General features: G+C 42.6%; 2 protein-coding genes across 3 annotated transcripts; one reads left to right on the forward strand and one right to left on the reverse strand.

The window, feature by feature from the left end:
- FAM180B (family with sequence similarity 180 member B) lies at positions 1 to 3,942 on the forward strand. Its single transcript, XM_082058328.1, has 3 exons — positions 1 to 139; positions 1,983 to 2,062; positions 2,601 to 3,942. Exons 1-3 carry the CDS (start codon positions 73 to 75, stop codon positions 3,042 to 3,044), a joined length of 591 nt encoding a protein of 196 aa, XP_081914454.1. The 5' UTR covers positions 1 to 72; the 3' UTR covers positions 3,045 to 3,942.
- A 1,801-nt stretch (positions 3,943 to 5,743) lies between these two features.
- C1QTNF4 (C1q and TNF related 4) lies at positions 5,744 to 27,458 on the reverse strand. Of its 2 annotated transcripts, XM_082057898.1 has the most exons (3): positions 27,335 to 27,407; positions 19,290 to 19,358; positions 5,744 to 7,236 (listed from the first exon to the last, which is right to left on the reverse strand). In XM_082057898.1, the coding sequence occupies exon 3, from the start codon at positions 7,229 to 7,231 to the stop codon at positions 6,143 to 6,145; it is 1,089 nt and encodes a 362-aa protein (XP_081914024.1). In that variant the 5' UTR covers positions 7,232 to 7,236; positions 19,290 to 19,358; positions 27,335 to 27,407; the 3' UTR covers positions 5,744 to 6,142. The 2 variants fall into 2 exon arrangements, with proteins under 2 accessions (XP_081914024.1, XP_081914023.1); XM_082057897.1 differs by lacking the exon at positions 19,290 to 19,358 and having other exon boundaries at positions 27,335 to 27,458.

A 27,458-nucleotide genomic window follows, 5' to 3' on the forward strand; every position in this document is an offset into this window, starting at 1 on the left:
AGCAAACTGCTCTCGCTTCAGGCACGGCACTGTCTGCGGGGAGGGCGGCAGCCGCTCCCGAGCAGGGCTGCTATGGCCCAGGTGCCGTTCAACACCTGGCTGATCCTCTGCGTCTTTGCTGGATCCCAGAGGCTGACAGGTAGGAAGGGCACCTGCTAGCGATGTGGCTTCTTGGCTTGGCAAACATGTGTGCAATGCCAGTGGCACTTTGCCTGCTGCTTCAGAGACGGCCATATGCTTCAGCTACCTGTGCTGACATGGGAGAGAGGGTGGTAGCTCAGGTCCCAGCTGGGCTGTTCACTGTGGGAGACATTTGTACTTACTTGCAGGATGAAGACCTGTTGCTATTTTTGGTGGTAGGAGGAGTTTTCTTGGTTTGTTCCTGCAATAATGTTTGTGGATTTTCCAGATGCTTTTCAGAAAAAAAACAACAGCTGTTGAATGATAAAATAAGCAAGGGATATTTTCCCATCTCCAAAGGATATTTATGTTATTATTTCAATACATTATTTGTTATGTTTTAATTTTTGTGGTTTTTTTGTTTTTTTTTTTTGTTTTTTTTTTGTTTTACTCTACTCAAAAATCTAACATTGCATATATTTATAAGACAGGACAGACAGTTACTAATAGCAGCAATTTGGTGGCTATTCAACAGATTCACTGACTTTGCAGCCGATCAGACATCTCTCAGTAGAGAGATCTGCGGAATTAGCAGATCAGTTAGCAGAGAGAAGCAAAGAAATTTTCAGATGATGTAGTATCTTCACCTGAGCTAAAAGCTTTGCTGGCACATCCATGGAGGAGTAGGAAAGGGTAACTACATCCCTGCTCACATTCCAAAGCCACAGCTGGCTTGGATCAGGAAGCCTGCAGCTGTGCAGAGAAACAAACCTCCGCAGCCTGGGAGGTGGCAGGGCACTTCTTCAGGCAACTCGTTCATCTCCCTGAAAAGCTTTCACCAAGAATGGAAAGTTGGAGGGGTGGTTTGGTAGTACTCATCACGCACAGAGAGTATTAAATCTTTATTATGCTTTTTACAAGCACGTGCTGACCTTAACTCTGGAGTACTCAACATAAATTCTCTCTTTTTTATGTAAAAAAGCCTTCATCCATATAAAAATAAAAAAAAAAAAGTGTCAGAGATCTTACTATTTTATACAAGCTTTTTCCGTCTCATCTTTCTTGACCTGCAGAATGCGTATGTAAGAAGTAGAAGAGGGTCTTGATCAACACAGAGAAGGGAGGGAATGCAGCCTGCCTCTCACAGTCCTGGACTGAGGCTACTTTTTCTCCTTTTTTTCATGAAGAAAGAAGTAATAAAGGCAAAACAAATACAGAAAGTTGAAACATTAGAAAAATTAGTAAGTGAACATGGAAGATTTTTTAGGATTAATGTGACCCTTGGTATTAATAAACTCGCATCCCTCTGGCTTCATATCCACTTTTCCCAGTTTAAATAATGTCAGGTGTCCCAGCCATAATGGATCCAGCCAGGTTATTTTGGCCTCACACTCTGCCCCTGCCAGCAGCAGATGCTCAGGGGAGAAGTATGAAAGCAGGAGAAGCATCAGGTTATGTTTCCACCAGCAGGCTGAGGAGCATCCCAGTACGCTCCTTCCGTTGGGCAGCATTACTTTCTTCAGCAAAAACTGCCAAGCAACCAAACCCCATCAGTTCAAAACCCACCCTTGGGCTTTCGTGCTGCCTGTCAAAGCAAGTGCCTTTGCTGCTGTACGCTTTAGCTTTGTTGGCAGGACTAAGGGCCATCACATCCAGAACTTACACTTGTCTCCCTTAACCACTTCTGCTTTTCTTAAAAAGCTTGTTTTGCTCATCAAAATGCCGTGCTCAGCATTTGTTATGCTTGGCAAGCCTTGAGTGACAGCTCAGAAATGTTAAAGATGTTATTGACAACCAAATGACAAAAATAAACAGGAAGGGCCATGGTCTTTCTCTATCAAAATCTGCCTGATATCTTCCAGATGAACATCTTCACAGCAGGGACGTTACTGGTGCCAACACACCCCATCGTAGCCCAGAGGACGCCAACGTCATGTTAGAGGTCTCCTGGGCACTGGGGGCCCGTGGGCTGAGTCACTGTTAGTGCCCATGCTCCCACTGCCCTGCATGTAAAACTCACATGTTCTGCTTGTTCTCATCCCCGCTGGTTTTTGGGAGTGCCTGGAAAATGCATTGTCAATGCCCTAATTGTATTTGTACTCTCTCCCATCATGGGGGGCTCTGACCCTCTCCACAGCATCTCACAGCTCTGGGGTGGGACAAGGGACTCCCCCACCCAAGGCGGCTGCGCCAGGGAGCTGCTGTGGGCGGGACTGCAGTGGGACGTGCAGGGCGGGAGGCGAGAGCTGGATGGCTCCCACAGGGGAACCAAGGCGTGGGGCTGGTCAGAGAAGGGGTGTGGGGCTGACAGAGGAGGACATGGAGTGGGACTGGGCGGGCTGTGGGCAGTGAGTCAGGGAGGGGCTGCTTCTCGGTCCAGCCAGAGATTTGGCAGCATTGCAGGTGGCTTTACAGCTCAGTTATAACTGGAGAAGGGTTTGCGCTGGGCTTCCTGTGCACATGTTGATCTTCTCTTTCAGATGCTCTGGGGAGGGCTGGATATTCAGGCCAATGGGACAATTCGGCTGCAGGATGAAGAGCTGGCGTCCCTGCGTCCGGTACGGCGCTTCATGCAGATTTTAGAGGATGAAGTTCCCAAAACACCATCAGAGATTGAGCATTATCTGAGATATTACTCACTGACTGATAGCCCCTTGCCTCTAACAGAGTTTGATCGTCTCCTTTTCACCAGCCTTTACTGTGCCTATCAGGTTCGCTCCGTACAGGGTTTGGATAAAAATCTCTGGATTAGCTTTTTCTCTCAGCTGGTTGATGAAATATTTCGTGACCTGTGCAAGGGGCTCTGCCCTGCAAATACCACCCTCCTCCTGGCCTCCTGGCCCTGGAAAGAGAAGCCTTTGCACTTAGCATCCCTGAAACATTTCTATCATTCTAACTTGGGAAGGGCCAAGAGAGACACTTAATAGAGAAACTGCCATAGGAAAGGACACACCTGACTTCAGTATTTTGAATGCTTTCCACATTGTTCAGGACCTTGTACAAATATGCCACACCTTTTTGTCCTGCTTTTGGCGTTGCACTGGCAAGCTTCTAAGGTTTTATACACAGTATTTTATTTTTAAATCAAATAGGACAAAACTATAAAGTGCATGTCAACCTTTCCTGTTTTTGTTTTGTTTTGTTTTGTTTGTTTATTTTTGTTTTTAGTGGGCTGTGCTGAAGGAGGCAGTGCTATTTAGATGTTTGATTAATATATATCTTGATCACTGATGCTTACTGAGGAGATGCCCTGGCAATTTTTTTCCAAGATGTTACACTGGTGTCCCAGCTGACTTCAGTTCAAATAATTAAGTTCAGCGTCCTCATATTCCCTGTGTGGTTTCAGCTGAATACAGTATCTTTTTTCCTCTTCAGTAACCAGCTAAGCATATGCTGTTGTGTTTCATGATATAGGTCACATATTTCAGCTTTCTGCTCATGTGGCATCAAATTTTATGTGTCCACAGTAATTTCCCATCTGATGTATTCATTTTTCTTTAAAAAGCAACCTGAAAATGTATGTATTCCATGAAGCTTTCTAGTATTTGCCTATCATATTTACACACATACGTTGCTTTGTGTCGGTTATCAGTTTGGAATATACTTCCTTAAATCTCATTTAAACTCCTAAGGATTGTGACCTAGTTATTTCTTCAGCAGATTTTACCTCCTCTATGAAGTTTTCTGTACAGCTATGACACTTTACAAGACAAATATAATAAATGTACAATCTCTATCCTCAAAATCAGAAATACAACTGTTTTATGGAAAGAGATTATTAACTTTTCTCTGTCTTACATATTGCAGTGTGGAATTAAACAAATTACCTACTTCGGTAGGGTTTTGATTTTATTGTTGTTGTTGTTTATTTCTACTAGCTTTCCTGCTGCCATTACAGGTACATTAATTCTGAACATTCGTTTCATGTGTTTAGATGATGGGATCCATAATTCCCTTTCTATCTTAATTTTCCACGTTCAGCAAAGGAGGCATGTGTGACATTCAAAGTCGGAATTGCTAGCTTCTGACCTAGTTAATTTTTTCCAAGCTGTTGTTCCCCAACAGATGGAAAGGAGAAGTGGTGAGGCAGGAATAAGAATCCTGGAAGCAAGATGCTACAGAGAATGGTTTTAGAGGTCAGGTTAGGGCTGTGACAGGATAAGACAGATTTATGCAGTTCATAAAGCAGGTTGTTTGTTGCTTGGTGGTTTTCTTTTCTGGGGGGTGTGTGTGGTTTTTTGTTTGTTTGTTTGTTTTGTTTTGTTTTGTTTTTCCAAAGGATGTAGGAATTAAGATTAGCATTTTATTTGAAGTATAACTTCTAGTAAACTAGTGTCCCACCCAATGTTTTTCTATTCTTACACTCTTTTTTCACACACCTCCAACCTCTACCATTCATCCTTTTCCCAAGTATGCCCGCAGTCTTTAATGTTTTGGATATGTACGGAGTGATGGAGGTGGGGAGTGGCTGCAGACAAGCCCAATTTGAGCAGAGGACTTCATCAAAAGACTGAGCTGGGATGGCACTAGTGCATGAAGTTATCGTCTTGCTGGAGAATATATTGTCGAAGCTATATGAATGTCTCGCTAAAGGTTGAGGGGGTTGGCTTGGTGATTCAGATGCAAATACACTGTTTTGAATCCAGGATTTTGTTTAAAAGCATTGCTATCTGTTGAGCAGATTACAAATTAGACTCAAGTGATGTCACAAAGTTTTGTGCATGCTCAGGATGATGCACATTTGCAGTTTATGAGACAAACCAGAGTTTAACTCAACTGGAACAGCACCAATCACACTACAATGAAGCCTCCAGCCTCCTGGTTTCTTACTACTCACCTCGGTGAATCCTGCTGTCCGTCGTGACTGCCCTGTAGGAACACACCAGTGCCCTTGACAGCCATACCAATCTCTCTACAGCAGCACTACGGCTTGGTGGAACACAGTGTATGAGAAACCACTGGAACACAGATGCTGAATATATCACTTAATGGTACCTTTTTCCCCATTTTTCACTATGTTACCAATATAGCATATGGCAGGTTAACCATATCCTTGTATTCAAGGAGCTAATTTCTGGAGAATGTAATGCCCCTGAAGTCAACAATGCCATTGCATGGCATGAACCTACTGACACACATGATGAGCCTGCTCCTACCCAAACATTAAGAGATTTAAAAATACATTTTTTATTCTTATGTACCTTACTTCTGAGCTTTAAGAGGATGGTCTGTTCATAGATTTGAGCCCTCATCCTTTATTACAAGACCTAGATGCCCGCTTTTTTGTTTGTTTCTAAATGTATTATTTTGCATTAAATGGAAGTTGAGATTCTCTAAACACAGGTTCTTGATTTCAGCAACTTCAGGTTAAGAAAAGCACCAAATTTCATGAAACTTGCAATAAAATCGTAAGAGGTAAAAACACTTCACACACATGAATGATAAAGAAAGTGTACACCGATGCAGAGTGGCTCAGTGACACATAATGCAGCTCATATGATCACCATGCTTCTTTCTCTCCTGAACTGGTACCTCGGGCAGTGACAAGCACATCAGTCTTAAAAGTAATAACAAATTCCAGTCTGAGAAAATGTTACATATTTTGTATTTTATTACACTCATTTTCATTACATTTATTCCCTCCCCAGATGTGCAAGGAAAGTCACCACATCCCTTGACTTCTGGATGCTGGGGTTCTGCAGTAACATTACTGCAGTGGTTCTCTGATCCTCAGCATCTCACTACACTGCCCCAACCCTGCCCCAAAACTACCTCATGCTTTATGCTTAAATCAAACACCAACACAGGAAACACACATACAACCTGTAGAGACCTTTCTACGGATGAATGGCAGACATAGCAGTGGCCCTGCAGACGGCACAAGCGTGCAGCATAAGGAAAGCACTGGACAGATGATAGCATGCTCAAAGTAGAGGATGATTCTAAAGAGGAGCTACACCCAAGTTCGTGACACCTTGGCTTTTCTTGTGCTCCTTTCACATTGCACTTCATTATTTGACCCTTAGGGTGAGCCGGCACCTGGAAGCCACTTTGGCTGAGCCTCTGAATAGATCAGGAAGCCCGTGAAAGTGATGTACTTGCCATGGTTGCTGTAGGCACCGTAGCCATCGTGCTGATGGCTGTAGAGCCAGACAGTGTCCCCATATTGCAGAGGCAGCATGATACTCTGGCTCTGCATCTCCCGCCTCTTGGAGTGGTTGTCATCATAGATCATAGCCTGCACCTCATTGTGATTCTTCATAAGTTTCACTGACATAGTCTTAAAGGGCATTTTGCCAATGGTGAAGGAGAAATAGTATGCACCTGGTATACGGCATGTGAAGATGCCAGTGGAGGAATTGAAATCTTTTCCAATGTTCACAAACTCTGTGTCAAATGTGATTGGCTCATGCTGAGTTTGCTTGTCATCTGTCCCCAGGACACTTTGTGAGCGGGCAACAGAAAATGCAGACCGAGGGTCTTGTTCCCTGCTTGGTTGATCAGATAACACATGTTGCTGTGAAGCTTCATTCTGCTCTCTGGGAAGTTGCTGAATAGTGTTATGGTGTGGCCTCAGCTCTTGAGAGCTAAGAGCATTCTGGAAGAAGGCAGAAGTGTCTGGATAGATTAGGTAGCCGTTGAAAGTTGTGTAGGGGCCCACGTTGCTGTAAAGAGCGTACTTGGGGTCTCCATGTAAACGCAGCCACACTGTGTCACCATAGTCAAGCTGCAGCATGGCACTTTGGCTGGCTACTTTCCGTTCCTTGCGGTGATGTTCATCATACACAATCACTTGCACCTCATTCTTGTTTCTCATCAGCATGACTGACAAATTTTTCTTTGGATATTTCCCAACAGTGAAGGAGAAGTAGTAGGCTCCAGGGATTCGACAGCGGAACAATCCAGTCTTGGGATCAAAGTCATTGCCAATGTTCACATACACTTTGTCAAAGGTAATGACCATCTCAGAGCTCCCTTCCATGCTGCTGGTTCTGGCCACAGAGAAAGCGGAGCGAAATTCAGTACTAGTGTCTGCTGGAAAGCCATTTATAGGCAGAAAAATCATGCAGCAAAGGAAGCCAAACAGGATCTGAACCTTCAGTGTCATCATTGTATCTGAAAGGAAAAATAAGCATATTTTAGCAGGATTCCTATTAATTTCCAGCTCATGCTCCAGTTGAAACTCAGACCCAGATCTTGCTAAATAGACATGAAGGTCTATGTCCAAATATTGAGAAGTTTCTAGTGCATTCTCTGATCAGTGTTAGGCACCATACCCTAATTCAGATGCCAGCATAATTTTTATGTTTTCCTAGCATGAACTGGACCTCTTTTCCCTCTACTTGTAGGAAGAAAAAAGATCTTCTCCCTTGAAAGCCTGGCTGTCCTACAGTTTGTCTGCAAAACATTGTGCTGCTCACACTGCAGAAGGATCTCAGAGCTTGCTGAGGCTTTGCCAGAGCTCCCTTTTGTAGTGCTTTTATTTATAAGACCAAGGATGAAACAAAGCCCTACACAGACCCTGTATTATACAACTGAGATACAGAGGGGCAGGGAGAAGAGGACATATGCTCTAGAGATTGCCATGCAGACGCCATTCCTCTGCACTGCACGAGCTGTCTCACAGGATGATACGGAAGCTGAAGCCAAGTGAGTGGGTAGACCCCATTATTCAGACAAATTTCACCATCGAACTGTGAAGAGTGTAAAGAAACCAAAAGAGGAGGGATTGCTTAGAGAAGGAAGAAAGACAATCGAGAAAATGAAAGAAATGAGAAAAAAAAAGGAAAACAAAAGATAAATAAAATGCGAGTCTCCCAAAGTCTAGAATCCCTGAGAGAGAACTGAAATGCAAAAAACAAGGAAACAATTCCCTATCTGGATAGAAGACCAGAGAGAAAAAGCTTCTTGTGCTAATAAAAAAAGTGAGGTAAGTTAGGAGCTAATGAGATTTTCTGCTTCGAGTTTCTCTGAATTTTTTTTTGGACTAAGGCCAAAAATCATCTATTAGGGCTTTCAGGCTGAAAACAAAACTGCCAGTCATTGCAGTGAGAAGCTTCTCTCTCTGTCACCTCTCTGTGCTTATTAAAATATCATTCAGGCTGGGAGGCAACTGCCTGGTTTGCAGTCTCCCCCATCTGTCACCTCAGAACTGGTCTCTTGCCAGCCTGCAAACAATGAATTCACAGACCAGCAGAACAGGAGCAAAACATGCTACTCATTGCGGGGAGGAGTGAAGACAAATCCTGAATTAAAAAGCATAAAGAGGTAAATGTTTGAATCAACTGGGATGGCCTAGTAATAGAAGTAAAGCAAAAAATACAAGTAAAGCAAATGGAATGCACATAGACTGTGAAGCGGCAATGGGATCCTGTTTTGGCAAGATGTGATACCTGAATTACTCACCATCAGGAATTTAGCGTGACATACAGTCCATGCTCTTTCACACTTGAGAATAAAACTGAAATCTGAAATGCAGCTCTAATATATATGAACCCAAGAATGAATTAGATTCTTAATTACATGAAAGTGACACACTAGAAAAGACAAAAAGAAATCTCCATCCATGTCCTAATTTTGCATTAGATCACTTCTCTCACAAACATCTCAGTATTTTCCTCTATGCCCCTGAATTCAGAATGTTTTTTTGACTCAGCCTGCTTTTCCTGAATATATAGATGAGACCCCATGGGCTGCACTGAAGAGTGTTGAGAGAGCTGACTGATGTAATATTGAGGCCACTCTCTATTATCTTTTAAAGGTCATGGAGATCAAAGGAGGTCCCTGGTGACTGGAGAAAGGCAAATGTTGCACCTGTCTTCAGAAAGGACAACTGAGACAACCTGATGAACTACAGGCCAGTCGACCCATTAGTCCATTACTTTGGTCCCTGGGAAACTCATGGAGTGTCCTTCTTGGAACACTTTTCTAGCAAAAGGACATGATGTTTAGCATGTGTTGATCAACTAAGGGTAGATCACATCTAACCAAACTGATTGCTTTCTTGTGAGAAGACACCAGTGGATGTCAGCTATCTTTTAGCAAGAGCATTCCTGTACCCAAGTTGTGATGTTACAGTCTAGATAAGTGGACTACTATATAGGTGAAAAACTGTCTGGGTTGCTAGGCTCAAGGGCTAGTGTTCAATATTTAATTTCAAATGTCCTCTTTAATATTTTTTGTCAATGACGTGGAGAAGGAGACAGAATGCCCATACATCAATGTTGCAGATGACACCAAAACAGGGGCTTTGTCAATACACTTGGAGCCACAGCTGCTATTCAGAGGCACCTGGATGGGCTGCAGAAATGGACTAGAAAGGAAATTCAGCAAGAATGAATGCAAATTCCAGTATGCGAGATGGACAAACCCTGTGTATTGGTGCAGGCTGGTGATGAACTGGCTGGGAAGCAATGCTACTGAAAATGATCGAGTCCCGGAGAACAACAGCTTATACCTGAGTCAGTGCTGTGCCCTGCAAGTAATGAAGGCTAACAGCCTACTGGGGTGCATCAACAAAATGTAGCCAGTAACCACAGGTAGTCATTATTGCCTGTTAGTTGGTACTTCAGTGACTCCAGAAGAGGGCAGCCAAGACAATTGGGGTCTGGAGCTCTTGCCCTGTGAGGAGAAGCTGAGGGAACTGGGCTTGTTTAGCCTGGAGAAGAGAAAGCTTTGGGGAGAACTAAGAGTAGCCTTCTAGTACTTATGAAGAGGTTACTGAGACAACAGTAAACAAGTGAAAATTCACTTGCTACTAACACAAGCCATGACACTTACATGGAACTAACCAGCTAATGGCACGGCTGACAGACAATCTTTCCTCCAGTAAATGAATTTAAGAAAGCATGTTCAATGGAACTGTTAGCCATGGCTAATTGCCATGCATCTGCTTCCATGCTGTCTTTATTTTTCCTCACTTTGCCATTTAGTTTGTGAGCTCCTCAGGGCAAAGACTCTTCTGTTCCCATGTCTGTACAGCATTTGGCCATTGCTGCCATTTAAACAATACTAATAAGCCCTAACATCCCACCGAGAACTAAATCCCAAACAGTCCTACTGCGAGCTCATCCTCTGGTTCAGCAGTATTATTTTTGCAGAGTGCAGAGTGCTACATCTAGCATGGCAGCCTCACTTCATCTTCCAGCTTAGAAAGCCATACCCCGAAGGCAAACTTATAAGGGCTATTAGATATTCCTGATTCATACCCATCCATTGCTACCCCAATGATCACCATGGTATGGTCACATGGAGAACCAGGATGACTGTGATACGGCTGCACACTCTTGAGAGAAGAAATTACAGGAAAGGATTTGGCATTTGCATTTTTAGCTACACTAACCAGTCTGGTTCTACAGCACTGCCTGTTCTCCAGAGCTTGCTGAGCGTATAGAGGAGTTAGGGAATATACTGCAACCACGTCACTGCTGACCAAAAAAAAAACAACCAACAAACCAAAAAAACCCACAAAAAGACAAAACAGTTTAATAAACTCTGTAGCAAATCTGACCCTATGTTCCTTCAAATGACCACTATCCTTGTTTCTGTCCCCAAGCTAATTTCTCTGTAATAAGGTCACTTTGAAAAAGGTTGGATCACCCAGTTGCAAAGACTCTCTGCTGCTGCAGTCCCTTATCATCTCTACCCAATAGCTTACTGGTGTGTCATTTAAATAAGGCAGTTAATTATGCCGTGTTTCCATTAGCAAGTTGCTTCCTTGACAGCTCCCACTCACCACTCTCAGGACTATTCAGGTTCTTCATCTATTTAAAATTATTTAGAAAGTATCTAATAACTGCCTCTCACATTAATCTAGTCTAAGAATAATTTGCCAGTCATTAAGAAGACTCAGCTAACTACAGAGCTGCCATAAACAGAGGCAACTCACAGCAACTCTTGGACTCGAGTATTAGCATAGTAACTCTGAAAGATAAAGCTTCCAAAATGCTCTGTTGCTCCCTCAGCAAATGTGTCTGGTCCCCAAGTCTTTTACTAGGATAGCTTTCTTCCAGCATGGAAAAGACTATGAACACTGTGGTATCGGCCTTATGTTCATGCTATGGCATCAGTTTTAAAACTGCAGAGTGAGGTGAAAGACCCAGGCCAGAGGTGCAAAGTGGGTCTTCAGCATGGGTCATGCACGTGTCAAATATAGCAGCTGTTTTATTCTCATTACGTTTACATACAAATCAGGGCCCTTTGTCCCCTACTCTACCATTCCTTATTATGGTAACACTACAGAAGTATGCAATGAACCTAAGCAGACTCAAAGGATAAGCAGGGTATAATACTGCTTTTACATTAGGTAGTACCAACAGGGACATCAGCCCACAGGGAAGTCGAGAAACTAATTTTGGAGTAGGAAGCACAAAATGTGATGGAGCTAAACAGTTCTCAAAGGCACTGACATTAAATTAATGACCTGAAAAGAAGAGGCTAAAATGGTAGTGACTCACATAGCAGAACAGGAGTTGCAAATCTTTTTTTGAAAAGAAAGAGACAGAATTCACCATTTGCATGACCCGGAAATTTTAATAGCTTTGTTCTTGCTGGAGGTGATTTTTCTGTCCTGGAACAGAATCAATCCACCAGTGGAAAGACAATTAGCTTCACTCTTTGACTGAAATCCATGGATTTAGGAAAGGACTTTCAATAATAGAAAGGTCACCCATTTCTAGATTTGTAGGCCAGATATTCTTGTAAAACTCACAAGGCTTTTATTTTTATTCTAAAATATTGAGCGAGCTTCCCTAGTTGTATCTTAGGCAAGAGTTCTTGAATTTCAGAGGGTGTTTTACCCATAAGATTACTGAAGAATGAGATGTAAACCAAAAGTGAAGTAGTGCAGTTGGATTAACTGTTAGTAAAATTTCTTAAAATCCTGTAAGCTGCAAGAGCAAAGCCCTGTTCTTCCTAGATCTCACTCTCATATTTAAGGACAGCTGCAAATGTTTCAATTATCTGAATCACTGAAAGCCTGTGTAATGAACAGCCTTCTTGGACTATGGTTAGCAAGATTTTTTTTTTCCCCAGATACCACATACTGTCTGTTCCACTCATTGGATACAGATTAAGAGCATCAGATAATAATGCAAATGTATCACTTCTTCCAATGTCAGGGAGAAATTAATTGTAGCAGATCCTCAAAAGCAAAATCTGCATAAAGAGTACTGTACAACAGAACCAGGGAATCACTTATGGCTTTAGCCTTTCTCTGCTTTTGATTAATGTGTTTTTTTAACTTTTGGACAATCCTGAGAGGTGAAACATTGCCTGAAGCATTCAAGATGGTTTTTTGGAAGCTATGAGCCACACTTTGAAAGACAGATCTGTATGGTATTACTATAGAAAGTACTTCATTTTAAATGTCTCTTTGATTCAACGGAGACCTTTAACATAATAAACCAGCTTCCGTGTACACAAAGCTGTGGAGAGACAAAAATTCTTTTGAAGTGCTTCCACTCTAGCCATACTCAGGAAAAGGAAATGAAGAGACTGTGTTTTGGCAGAAGACTCTAATGTTATGCTGCACTTCCCAATATTAATTAAACCTGCTATATTTCAACCAAAGCCCTAACAACTCTATTTAAGCTATAATGATGATATGTAAGATGGTAGATGTTCATGGATGAAAATGGAAATAAAATAGTTCTGATATTAAGATTTTTCTTCCTATAATGGCATTCAGATAAATTTGTTACACACATTTGAAGTGCCAGAGTGACACACCGTGTCTTCTGGTTTGGCTACTATGTATATTTTAAAATATATTCATTTAGATAAAGTGATATTTTAGTAGAGAGGATAGCTGAATAAATCCTAGGTGGGAGCAAGGAGTTATTCTAACAGACTAATGCTTTAAAGTGTAATATAATTATTTTTTTTACATCCTTTTCTAAATGAACAAATTGCACAAATCCAACTCTATACCACATGCACACTCCTCAAACAAACAATAAAAACTGTAAAGCAAAGAAACATACACTAACACTGATCAGAAGTGAAAGAACAGAAAACATTGTTAGAACATTTGAGTTTAAACTGTAGTTCATAAAATGTCTTGAATACCTTAAAGTTGTTCTGCACGTGCAGCTAAATAAACTGTTGATAAGCCATCATTGAAATGACACCAGCAGTAAGCAGTGAAAAATCTAGCCATGGAGGGAATGAGTTCAGTGATAAATGTTTTCTGTGAAAGCACAGGCTAGAGAAGATTGGAAACCACAGCTTAAGAAAGCCAAAAGTCTGTTGCTATACAGTGTTTACTTAACATTGCGACACCTAGACAAAAACCACCAAGACCATTTCAACAGCAGGAATTTTTACATGGATCTGGTCACAGTTACAGTAATGCCAAAGTAAAACCATCTCTTTTCCCACCCCCAAACCTTTGGTTTTTTTCCTGTTTTATGTGTGCATTTCTTTCTCCTGGTGTGCCCAAGAGATGCTGAGCCTGTGGAACAAGGCTTTATTGAAGCATCCCATCTCTCCAGGAGGAACTGATTGCTGTGCCAGAAGGCAGATCACACTGGCATAAAGGATTAACAGAGACAGTCTGGCCTGAAATACCAGGTATTATTTCAATAGACAAAATAAAGTAACTGACACTTTGGCATCATATTCCATAAAGATCTCAGTTAAGACAGAAAGACAGGAAGGCTCCCAAAGACAGAGTGGCCAGTGCAAAAGCTACCTCTAAAGAGACAGAAAGGCACAGAGACCTCAGAGAATGGAGTAGAGGGCAATTTCATTGCTCCAGGTGGCTGGGCTGGAAGTTATGTAGTGAGAGGACCTTTCACCCGAGTCCTTTTTTTTTTTGCTTTGGCTGAGGAAGTAAAACCATATGAAGCACAAGGACACTGCCAGACAGACTGCCCTGGCAACAGACCTACTTTTTATTTAAAAATGAACAAGACTCAGTTACAGGAATAGTTTTATTTTAAACTTCTGACCTGGCTTAAGATAATCAGTTACGGTACTTTGCAAAGAAACTGGTAGCCTGCTGAACAGCCCATTGCTGGATTCTGCAGAAGAGCTTTTAAAAGATGCTGACAGTCTAGAAGTCATAGGATAGGGGACATGGCTAATAACAAGCAAATGTATCATAGGATTTCTTACTTTTGCTATCTTATGATAAACTCTGAGGAAACAACAGCACCCCTCCCCCCCACCCCCAAACCTAAAACCAAACCCTGCCAGATTAAAGGTGCTAAAAATGAAAGAATCAGAAAACATTTTGGTTCCATTTTATCATACAACCAGCTGGAATCAACAGGCAAGATCCAGTTAGTACCATAGCAGTGCTAAAGGAGAATGTGAAGAAGGTAAAAGCTACATAAACCATGAAAGGTGCTCATGAAGCAGTGAGGGAGAAAGTTTAGAAGTGTTTGCAGAAGATATTTCTGGGTTGGTGACAAAAAACGGTAACATAAGGAAGGCACAGATGGGTTCAACATCACAGTCTACTCTTTTAATATTTCTTTTAGTAATAGTTTGAGCAGGAAGAATACGAACAGTTCTTCCAAGAACTAAAGAAGCATGGGGACCTTAGAGGGTTGATAAAGAATGAAAAAGCTTTTCAGACAGCCGTGCTGAACACAAGCTGGTTCTTAAGTTTTCCTGAAGTGGTGGTGTAGCTAACATCCTTAGGGATACTTTTTAAAAAAAAAAACATCTCTACATTATCATCAATAGGGTAAACTGAACCGTGAGTGACAAAGTCATAGAGTCATTTAATCATAGAATAATTTGGGAAAAATCTTGAAGTGATCATTTCATGTTTTCCTCTTGTGCCCTCATTAAGAATGAAAACAACTGTTAATAGCAGGTTTATTTGTCCAGGAGCTAATAGGAACCTGTGGAACCTGCACCCATGAAGGTGAACTAAACAGAAAAGACATTTTGACTGTCTATACATTACAGGAATCACAACTTCTGTGTTACACCTTCCTGTTGAAGGTTGTTGTACACGTGATTGTGGAGGTCTTATAAGAGATACTGGAACCTATGGTGTATTCTCAAGGTGTGTTCATTGTCCTCGCTGTAATGGTTTTATGTCCTCAATTTCCTTTCTGTGATTCTGTGCTCCTGCACTTTCATCAGCCAATACATGATTTTCACTTAACTGCTATGTAAGGTCCTAATCAAGAAAAAGGAACATGTTCTAGATTTTTCTTGTGTGTTTCCTTCTCTAGCTGCATAGCCACACCTTCTCTTTCTTTCTCTCCCTTGAGTGGGCATGTAATTTTAACTTTTCCTGGAACTCTGTGCCTGCAATAGTCGCTTCCAACTCATTCCCCCACTCACTGGAATGCTGCCCTCCAGTCATTGCTCCAAGACCTGCCACATCACCCACCTGGGTGAAAGCTAGAGGGAATATGCTGATTCTTGCTGGTTGATCACCAAATTGCAAGTTAGGATGAGCCTGTGGAGCCCAGTAATCGGACCCTAAGGGAATTAATGGATTGCTGAGTGCCAGCTGGGATTACATGCAACAAAAACAAAAAGCATTTTTGTTTCTTAGTCACGTCTGAGCTCACTAACTGCAAAGAGCTGACTTAGTAATGCAACCAAAGATGTTCACAAATTGGGTAGCTCTGGCCCCCGTCTCGATTACCTGCAGTTAACAGGAAACTTTCAGAAGGGATGAGATTCAGTTCCCTTTGCATGATATATCAACTTGTAACACTGTTTCATAAAGGGAAACATAATTGCTCTGATCTTTTTATCCATCAAATGCTGCACATTGAGAAAATGTCACATGCTATTGACTGGTATTTTCTGACAGTAGGCTTTGCAAATTTATCTGAAAAAACTCTGACTGTACTGGGTCATTTGCCTACAGGAATGCTGCTTTCCTTGGGACTTTTTTTCTTGTTTTGACAGGTAAGGCAGGAAAGCATGCGGTCTTTTAACATCTGCCATCACACTCAGCTAAGGATCACCTTCATTTCTTTTCATGCCCTGCTGTTTCATTACTGTGAAGGTACTCAGAGAACACTGTTAATTGCACTGCAGTGCTGCTTTTCACTGCCAACATGCTGCAACATCTCAATTTGGAAATTCACTGAGCTCCAGTTAAATGAAGAAAGTGATCAAAGGCATTAAGATCTGTGTATCTTCCATCTCTGCTCTGTCATCTTCCTTTCTGCTCCTGGTCTCCTTTCAGACCTGGAGCTGGAGACCTGAGAAGAAACAACCACCACGTGCTTAGCACCAAAGCAGAGGCCAATATTATTTCAGAATGAAAACTCTGCTCTGTCAGACTCTGGGGAAAGGGAGGTGTCAGTCAAAGTTCACATACACTAAGGAGTTCTGTTTTCTGGTCCTGTTCTCTAATTGTCTGACATGACAATCCTGTTGCTTTAATTTCCAGTGAATTGGTAGACAGATCAAGAAGCAACCATTCAAAGACTAATCATTGCAGGTGACTACACCCATTTTTGTCACCAAGACTCGTCCCGAGTGGTACAGAAGTTCTTGACTAACAATGAAATTCTACAAAGTGTTCTTTAGTATCTATTTCTTTTAATGAATCAGGTTTATCAAGTTACAGGCCCAGTAGCATTCTTTCCTTTATGTCTACAGTTACACAGTTAAAAGTAGTAAAATAAGTTAGCAAAGTTAGTCATTGTCACATTTATTGGTACTGACCCTTCACAATCAGCAATGTGCAGTTCCCCATTTCCAGTGACTTTTCCTGTCTAATCTCTTGTCATGAGACCTCTCTGAGGAATGCCTATAGATAGCTGGAACTTAGGCCTTTTCAGTTTTTCAGCCATTTTACTAACAACAGTTTCTCAGAAGGCTATAGCTGGTGCAAATGACACATCCCAAAGCTGTGAATTCATAACTGAACTCTTCAGGAAAACCCCAGTTTCTGTTTCCACTTTTAAAACTCTGAGTATATTTTGGTCCATGGATTTAATCAGCTTGTCATCTTCTTCAACAGGGAGCTGTGAAGTTCCTCCCTTAAACCCTGTACATGTCAAGTTTTCACAGTTGTGCTTTGAAACTTGTATTTTTCTGTGACAATCTGACACAGGGGTGCTGCTGCCCACAAGGCAGAGTCTACTACCCTGGCTGGAGGGACAGAGAGAAGCATTTGTTGAACAATCTCCTCAGTACACATAAGGTTTTACAAAGTTTTCCCATATCTCCTTTCTGGCTTTATGTTGTGTCCATTATTTAAGAAATGCCAGTATCCTCATAATGGCAGTAGAAATCTTTGTGTGACTATTTCTGTAAATCTACCATCTGCACTGGGAAGCTGCTGGTAAAAGGCTTTGGCATTACCATCAAAAAGCGCTGCTGGACACTGCTGTTCACTCATCAGTTCCTCATTCACAGTGAGAAAGTGTTCAGAGCCTGTCAAGTGTTCACAGATTCCAGGCTCATCAGCGTGACCAGTCAGTTTCCTCCTAGGCAAAATCGCTTTTGACAGCTTGAAGCTGCTGCCTCTGATTTTTGCTTATAGGAAAAGAATTTTGCTAAAATATGGAAATAAAGACTGCAGTAACCCACTGGCAGGTTTTATGTAACTTTTAGTCCTTAACTAGGCATAACATAAAAGAAAAAAAAATAACAAGAAGGATATAGCTGTTCTGAACACTGTTATTGCAGATGCTTTATTTAAAGCAGGCTTGGATATTGTTACATTGCATTAAATATGCAGCTCATACTGACAGAAGTGCCATTTGCAATAGCCTACACACTTTCCTCACAACCACACTGAGAAATTTCAAGCATGCACCCGAAACCCAAATATTCATATTCAGTTCATATTTCAAACCAGTGCTCCCTCTTCTCAAATTCTTTCAGTCCCCTACCTTCCTTCTAGGTACTTCTGTCTAACTCCTCCAACAGGAGATCACCATTTGAGGAATGCCCTCCAGCATGCTCAGTAGTTTTCTGCCCAGCGTGTCTCAGATTTCCTCACAAGTTTCACAGAGAGCAACCCCTCCACCTACTAGTAAAAAGGAGACTTCTTACTTTAGCTATGCTTTGCTTTATCACTTTCCAGAGCCACCTTTTTCCAAAGCTGAACTTCCTTTGGGTCACGGCAAGCCTGCTTTTGGACACCTTTTCTCTCTCCCAAATAAAGACTGTGTTTCACATACTCATAGGAGTAAAGAAAGCAAAGGGAAGGATGGGAGAAGGAGTGATGAAATAAACTCAGGAAAAGCAATACAAGCTAATGTGAAGCAATGATCAGTCCTTGGGTGGAAGGAACGTGAATTTACTTTGAAATATCTGGGGCATCAAGTGACCGGCTTTCTAAACACATCATTATTTTTCCCAAAAGTGTCCAAGCAGCAAGGGAAGATGAGGGCAGGGGAAAAAGCAATCGAACTTATATAGTGTCACAGTTTGTTCGCACGTGTCCAGAGTAAATAAAAATATGAGGATTTCCATCAATGTATGGATAATTCCAGTCTAATAGTGTTTGAATGACAGCAGATTATAATGCTAATATGCTCCAGTTCACTGAGCAACAGCTCCGTGAAAACAGCCTTGTAAAAAGCACAGCCTAATTCTTCATTTTCTGCTTGTCTTGTTCATTCAACACAGACTCTTTCCAGCAGTTGCTTTGCAGCCTTTCAGTCCCAGAGAGTACCTGTTTTCTTAGAAAAAAATCTCTATTGCCTGGTTGGTCTAAAAAAGACTTGCACTCCTCCTAGTATGTCTTTATCTAAGAGCTTTTCTTTTTGTCTGAGTGGAGAGGTCTAAAGCCTGGGGAGAAAGAAAAATCCTTCTCCCTTTAGGGGATTAAAAAAATGTTTGGTTGGACTCAATGTGTTCTATTTAGGATCTTATATGCAGCTCACCACTACAGCATCCAAAAGAAATGATCATTGCTCTCTTATTTCTCTCTACCTGCCTCCTCACAGAGATCCAGCAGTTTTTCATCATGCACAGGGGACCATCTGTTCTACTTATATTAAACAATATATGTTAAACTATGAATACTATAGGTCCTAGATTTTTTCTCCCTGGAGAAATTCCTAAACATATCAGTTGTAGAACTATGCTTTATTTTATTTCTATTCTGAATTCCATTATTTTATTTCATCTTATCTCTACAAAAGTTTTTTTTGTAGGATGGTCTTTAACTCAAGGAGTAAAATACTAGAAGAGTTTGTCCTTTCAGTTCAGATAATTTTACTTACTGCTAATCCTTATTCATTTTTTCTTCTTCCATATCACTGTTTTCAGCATTCATAGACTCAGTCAAACATCTGTTTCAGAGAAATCAGAATGTCCCATTAGCTATGTCTTCCCCAAAAAGAAAGACCTCTTTTAACCATTTTCTAGTAAGCTCCTACTTTTCTTTTGGGGTCTTTTTAGAAAGAGCTGCACTGTGTTCTTGATGCTGTGCTTACCCTTGGATATCAGACAAACATCAGGATAGGGCCAGCAGACAGCTTTTTTCATTTACATGAAATAAGCACGTTGCCTTAATAAACTGATAGAAGAATGGTCTAGAAGAGAACTTAAGGTGTCAAATAGTCCAAGGTGCATTCCCATAATAGGATGAGTAGCCTAGTTTCATTCTTCACAGACAATTGTCTATCTTGTTCTTAAAATAAGAGTCTTCACAACTTCCCCAGATCAAATATTCAGCAATTTTTATTATCCTAGGTCTTAGAAAATTATTCTTGTAGTCTAAAAAAAAAAAAATCTTCCTTTCTGCTCCTTCCACCATGAGTCCCCCAAAAAGACGTTCCCTCCTCAATTTTGTCTGAAGACTGTAATATTACCCTGAGTGCCTCCTTGTCTTTGGGCTAAATAATTTTAGTTCTTTCAAATTATCTTGTGGGTCACGTTTTTCAGACCTCTGATAAGTCCTTGTCCTAGTTTCAGCTGGGATAATTTTCTTTCTAGTAGCTTCTATAGTGCTGTGTTTTGGATTTAGTATGAGAAAAATGCTGATAATACATTGATGTTTTGGTTGTTGCCAGGTAGTCAATAATTTTTCAACTTCTCATGCTCTGCCAGGTTCACAAAAGGTTGGGAGGGAGCAAAACCAGGACAACTGACCCAAACTGGCCAAAGGGGTGTTCCTTACCATATGATGTCATGCTCAGTATACAAAGTGGAGCTGGCTGCAGGGCAAATACTGCTGCTCAGGACCGAATGGGCCACTGGGTCATGAGTGGTGAGCAACTGCATCATGCACCCCTTGTTTTGTACATTCTATTATTATTTTCATTATTATCTCTTCCTTTGCCACCCTATTAAACTGTACTTATCTCAACCCATGAGGTATTTTTACCTTTCCAATTATCTCCCCCATTTCACTTGCAGGGGGCAGAGCGAGTGGCTGCATGGTCTCAGTTGCTGTCTGGGGTAAAACCACAACAGTTCTGCTGCCCTTCTCTGAACACCCTCCAATTGAATTGCACCTGTCTGAAAGTGTAATAATCAAAATTCCACACAGCATCCAAACTGACGCTGAACAGAGCAGGAAGACTGCTTCACGTCTTTCAGGCTATATGTCTTTTATATATCCTAGCAAGATGTTTGCCTTCATTTGCAACAGCATGACATTGACTCATGTTCAGCTTGTGATCTATCATAACAGTCAGATTCTTCTCTGCAGAGTTGCAACCTACTCATTTGCTTCTCTTGTGCTTATGCAGTTGATTATTCTTGCCTTATTGTGGTACCTTGCATTTATCCCTACCACATTTAATCCATTTTTTTTCCTCGCAGTTCTTCAAATTTGCTGGAATAATTTTTAATTCTAATATTTTCCTCCAGCGTATTTCAAGTCTCACAGTTTTATGTCTCTGGCAAATATGATAAACTCAGTCTTTATATTACCACCCAGGTCATCTAAGAAAACACTGAACAAAAGCAGATCCAGGACACACCAGCACAGCTATCATATCAGTTTTAAGCAGCTTGTGGCCTCTCTGAAGGACTGGCACAGACTAAAAGCATACAGATTATGAGCTCCAAATCTTCTGGTACTATTTAAAGAAGATTTTCCTGTTTAGAAAATCATGTTTACCCAGTTTATAGTCTCCTTCACCTGCTATGCCCTGTGCCTCACCAAAGCAAATATATACAATTAATGTACAACCATGATCAAGAATCTCAACTTTTACTTAAAAATCCCCTCAAATCTCTGACCCTTATGCCACAAAAAATCTTTCAATATGTAAAATTAACAAAAGCCAATTCTGTTAGAATCTACTGGAATACCGAAACAATGGATGAGAAAGACGTGACCAGCTCATTTCACAGATTTAGGGATATATTAGAAATGTGAACATTTATTACATTCACAGTAGTTACACCAGCAGCACATACTAGAAGGGATGCACTGAGGCAGCTAGTTGATTTCAATGGACTAAACATTTTTTTGCATCTGCCCTTGACCAAAGGACTGCAGGTTCCTTTCCTCAGGGCTCATGTGCCAGCTGTGGTGGTCACAACCAGGCACTAACAGACACTAAGCCTTTGTGTACATATGAATAAAGATGATCTGGTATTCCTCCTGACAACAGCAACTTGTCTCTCTCATTTGGCTCTGGCTCTCATTCTAGTAACTACTTCCATAGTCCCCCAGATTCCTTAGCCCAAAATAGACTGTTTTCCTGGCACTGTGACTGAGGCACTAGCACAGCAGAAAACATGCATGCGACAAATTAGCCAGCTGGAGGGTGAAGAGGGAGAAATAGGACTTTATGAATTTGTACTGTTTTCCAGTGGGACCCTAGTAAACAATTATTAGCCTCTGGAGTAGCCACTTACTGCTTGCTCTGTGATCATCTCCTGATTCTGTCTGTGTTACCTCTGCAGGAAACCTCAGACCTTTGATTAGAGGCAGCAGGAATTCTTCCTTTGCTCTCTAACCTGTCTGGAGGAAGTATGTGACTAGAAAGAGGCTTTTCAGAGACAAGAAAGCACTCGAGAAGGCAACGGATTGACAAGAGAGCCAGCAGCACAGCAGTTGTGTATCATGGTCTTCCTTCATTTGAGCATCAGCAAATTTCCTTATAGAATTAGAGAATCATGAATTATTTTAGTTGGAAGAGACCTTCAACATTATGGAGTCCAACCATTAACCTCACTCACGCACTAAAACATGTCCCTAAGAACCTCATTTACACGTTTTTTATACGTGTCCAGGGATGTTGACTCAAACACTTCCCTGGGCAGCCTGTTCTACTGCTTGACAACCCTTTCTGTGAACAAATTTTTCCTAATATCCCATCTAAACCTCCCCTGGTGCAACTTGAGGCTGTTTCCTCTCAACACCCTCCATGCTACAACCTCCCTTCAGGTAGTTGAAGACAGCAATAAGGTCTCTCCTCAGCCTCCTTTTTTCCAGGCTAAACAGCCCCAGTTCCCTCAGCCGCTCCTCACAGGACTTGTTCTCCAGTTCCCTCACCAGCTTCGTTGCCCTTCTCTGAACTCTCGCCAGCACCTCAATGTCTTGTAGTGAGGGGCCCAAAACCGAACACAGTATTTAGGGTGGGGCCTTAGCAACACTGAGTACAGGGAGATGATCACTTCCCTAGACCTTCTGGCCACACTATTTCTGATACAACCCAGGATATTATTGGCCACCTGGGCACATTGCTGGCTCATGTTCAGCCAGTTGTTGACCAGTATCCCCAGATCCTTTTCTTCTAGGCAGCTTTCCAGCCACTCTTTCCTGAGCCTGCAGCGCTGCCTGGGGTTGTTGTGACCCAAGTCCAGGACCCGGCACTTGGCCTTGTTGAACCTCACACAACTGGCCTCAGCCCTTTGATCCAGCCATTTCAGATCCCTCTGTATGGCCTTCCTAACCTCCAGCAGTTCAACACTTCCACCCAACTTGGTGTCATCTGCAGACTTACTGAGGGTGCACTCAATCCACTTGTCCATATAAATGACAAAGAGATTAAAGAGAACTGGGCCCAGCACTGAGCCCTGGGGAACACCACTCATGACCAGCCACCAACTACATTTAACTCCATTCACTACAACAATTTGGACCCGGCCATCCAGCCAGTTCTTTACCCAGTGAAGCGTATGGTCACCCAGGCCATGAGCTGCCAGCTTCTCCAGGAGAATACTGTGGGAAACAGTGTCAAAAGCTTTACTGAAGTTTAAGCACACAACAGCCACAGCCTTTCCCTCATCCACTAAGCAGGTCACCTTGCCATAGAAGGAGATCAGGTTGGTCAAGCAGGACCTGCCTTTCATAAACCCATGTTGACTGGTCCTGATCGCTTGGTTGTCTTGTATGTGCCACGTGATGGCACTCAGGATGATCTGTTCTACGACCTTCTCTGGCACTGAGGTCAGACTGACACACCTGCAATTGCCTGGACTCTCCTTCCAGTCCTTCTTGGAGATGAGCATCACATTTGCAAACTTCCAATCAACTGGGACCTCCCTAGTTAGCCAGGACTGCTGATAAATAATTAAAAGTGGCTTGGTGAGCACCTCTGCCAGCTCTCTCAGTTCCCTTGGGTGCATCCCATCTGGCCTTATAGACTTGTACATTTCTAAGTGGTATAGCAGGTCACTAATCATTTCCTCTTGGATTATTTGGGCTTCATTTTTCTCTCCATCCCTGTCTTCCAGCTCAGAGGTCTGTGTAACTGGAGTGCAACTGATCTTACTGTTAAAGACTGAGGCAAAAAAGGCGTTTAGTATCTCAGCCTTTTCCTTGTCCTTTGTTGCTATGTTTCCTCCTGCATCCACTAGAGGCTGGAGATTCTCCTCAGCCCTCCTTTTATTGTTAATGTATTTATAGAGGCATTTTTTGTTGCCTTTTACAGCAGTAGACAGGCTCAGCTCCAGCTGGGCTTGACCCTTCTCATTTTCTCCCTGCATAACTTCACAACATCCTTGTAGTCCTCTTGAGTAGCCTGCCCCTTCTTCCAAAAGTTATAAATTCTCCTTTTATTCCTAAGTTCCAGCTGCAGCTCTCTGTTCAGTCAGGTCTTCTCTCTACCGGCTTGTCTTTGGCACATGGGGACAGCCTGCTCGTGCGCCTCTAAGATTTCCTTCCTGAAGAGCAACCAGCCTTCCTGGGCTCCTTTGCCCTTCAGGACTGCCTCCCAAGGAACTCTGTCAACCAACTTCCTAAACAGATCAAAGTCTGCCCTTCGGAAGTCCAAGGCAGCAGTTCTGCAGACTGCCCTCCTTACTTCTCCAAGAACAGAAAAATGGATCATTTCATGACTGCTGTGCCCAAGGCGAGCTCTGACCATCACATCACCCATGAGTCCTTTTCTGTTCACAAACAACATCAACAACACTCATCCTGGTTGGGTGGTCTTTAACAGACTCCCATCAGGTTATCTGGATTGTTGATCTTCCCTTGATTCTTACCCATAAACACTCAACCCTATTGTCATCCTCATCAAGCTCTAGAGAATCAAAACTCTCCCTAACATACAGGGCTACCCCACCTCCTCTCCTTCCTTGCCTATCCCTTCTGAAGAGTTTATAGCCATCCAATGCACCACTCCAGTTGTGGGAGTCATCCCACCATGTTTCTGTGATGGTAACTACATCATAGCTTTTCTGCTGCACAATGGCTTCCAGCTCCTCCTGTTTAATGCCCATGTTGTGTGCATTGGTGCAGATCGACTTCAGCTGGGCTACTGATCCTGCCACCTTTCTGGGGAGAGAAGCCTTAATTCCTTTGTGACCACTCTCAGGCACTTCTGTGGTTTCTAACACATCTATAACCCTTGTGTCTTTGCTACTGCATGGCTCTCCATCCCCTACCTCTGCTGAGATGGCAGACTGAAGAGCCTCACTAGCACCCAAACTGAAAGGAAAAATGAAGTCCTGGATTTACTTCAGCTTGGATCTGATGGGCAATGGGATCTATATTAAATTTCCAGGTGTCAATCAAGAAGTAAGAGCTGAAGCTTTTAACCTTTACTGGTTGAAAATCAGAGTCAGGTAGATTCTTTGAAATAATGTGTGACAAAGTATCAAGTTGCCCAGCCTTAATGTGTCTTGCAAGACAGTACAAAGACTCTCACCCTTACAGACCAGTCAGTAAGATGTAATTCTATGGCAGGTGGATCATTATTTTTCTTAACTGTGCACCTTGGATTAGTAGGTATGCTTCATAGTTTGGGCAGTTAACAGCACAGGTAAATGGAATAATTCAGGAGCAAATCCCACCAAATCCTAACATCTGACCTCAGATGCTGGTAATAAAGCTTTAGACATCAGCATTTTTAAGACTCTAGCATTTTAAGCTCTATTTTTGTGCTATTCTCATGTCCTAGAGTCAATGTAGAGATGAGCACATCTTGGAGGACGACATTTCTCAGCTGAGACTATAATATTCTCAGAGGTACTCTTCACCTTGGAAATCTACTGTCACTATCAGATTAGTTCATTTCAATGCTCTCTGCCTACAACTAACCGTAAGAAAGTGGAAATTTTGGCAGAATGACAGTGATCACTTGGAGGATTGTTGCATGTTCACTTTGCACTAGCACTGGTCTCTTTCTTTGGTCTTTATATTGGGTGCTGTGCACAAAAGGTCCAAACTATCTTGGATCTATACACCTTAGACACACAGTATTTTTCTGTGTGGCTGTGTTCAGCTTGATTACTATTTTAGACAAGAGTGAGTATTCCAAGAACTTGGGAGCCTTGCTGCTGTTTGGAAGTATATCTATTATTTAAATGGAGAATTTAAAAGCTATCATACACCCACTTGACTACATGTGACAGTATAGTTATCTTATATTTCCATAAGTACAGCTGCTGCCATTGTAGGTCCACTCAGCCTTCTGTACCTGGAAAATATTAATGGTTCTCAGTTTATCAATGAACATTCTCTACAGAGCACAGCACAATGACAGATGATCACACTAGTAAAACAAAAACAACAACAAACGGGATTCCAAGTTTTGCCGACAAATCTCTGGTTCTATTGTATTTCATTTCTGCACCTGTTTCTTCGTCTACAAAACAGCAAATGTCTACCACACTGACAAATTATGAGATGTAAATCCATTCCATGTCAAAGCCATAGGTTCTCCATTACGGAGATCAAATGTACTTTAGAAGGCTTTCTTTCTTCCAGGTGGAAAATACAAAACTCATTGATAGAGCCTAGTCCAGTAACCATTCAGTACTCTGGTCTCAGCTTTTTAGAGGGGAACAGAGGAACTGAAGAGCGTAATGTTGCCCTATTGGGAATCCTTATTCTTCCTTGACTTACTTACCTTTTACTGCCCTAAATTAACCCTTAAGAATGGCTAGACAAGCAAACAGCTGCCATATGCCTAGATAGGATTGCAGCCTCATTGGCAAAGTATTTCAAAGTCTTGTTACACATCATGTCCCTGGAGAAGAGAAACTGCAGAAGGTTGCAATAGCATCAGAATGAATAATTGAAGCACACTTCATTCAGTATGTGCATAAGCTGAAGGGTCAAAATGCTGCCTTCTAGTCAGCCAGCAGTGCAGAGACTCACCGAGTGTCTGACAGAACCATCATCTGGAAATGCTGACCCACTTCCCTGGGAGCTTTTAGGGAGTGGGCTGAGGAGATGACAATGGGATTGCCAAGTACACAGGGAAGAATTAAGACAGATTATTTGACAGAAAATTGTACATGACAATCAGTCGTGTATGCCAGTCTCAGGAAAACCCTTGGGAGTCAGTTCCCCGAGGAAACTAAAGTACTGGTCCACGCTTAATGCTATTTCCCACCTGAGAAACTGCTCCTGTAGGAATTTTCCAGGATGCCCTTTTCCATGGTCGGCCCCTGGGTGGTTCTCCAACCTCGGCTCCATGCTAAGCGGGGCCAAAATTTCATATCCTTTCCCACATAAACTCTACCCATTTAATACTGGAAATAAAAGGGTGTGTGTGTCTGGATAACTCGGGCATTTCCCGCTATTGTCCAGACTCTCAGCGGGGCCGGCGAAGGTGCGCAGCCAGCCCAGGCTCCCGCCCGCGCCCTGCCCGCCGCCCCGAGGGCCACGGGCTCCAGCTCCGCAGCGTGTCCCGAGCGCCCGCCTTCGCATGAGCGGTGGGAGCCCCGACGGCCTCTCTGCAGCCGCCCGGGCACCGCTCCGTACCGACTGCCTCCTCACAGGCGCCGCCGCGGGGCAGGCCGGCCCTCGCCCCCCTCCTACAGCCGCTGTCCGGACACGGATCCCAATTCCCACACCTTCCCCTCCAGGTGCAGCCCGGCCCCGCCAGCAGCGGCTCCCCCGGCACGGTACCTGCTGCCGCCCCGCGGTGGCGGCTCCGCGGCGGCGGTTGGCGGCGGTTGGCGGCCGGTGCGGCGGTTGGCGGCTCGGGCTGTGCGCGGGGCTGTGCGCGGGGCCGCAGCGCTGCCTGCGCACT

This window comes from Streptopelia decaocto (assembly GCF_964273445.1).
Source record: "Streptopelia decaocto genome assembly, chromosome: 7".
NCBI classification, from domain to species: Eukaryota; Metazoa; Chordata; class Aves; order Columbiformes; family Columbidae; genus Streptopelia; species Streptopelia decaocto.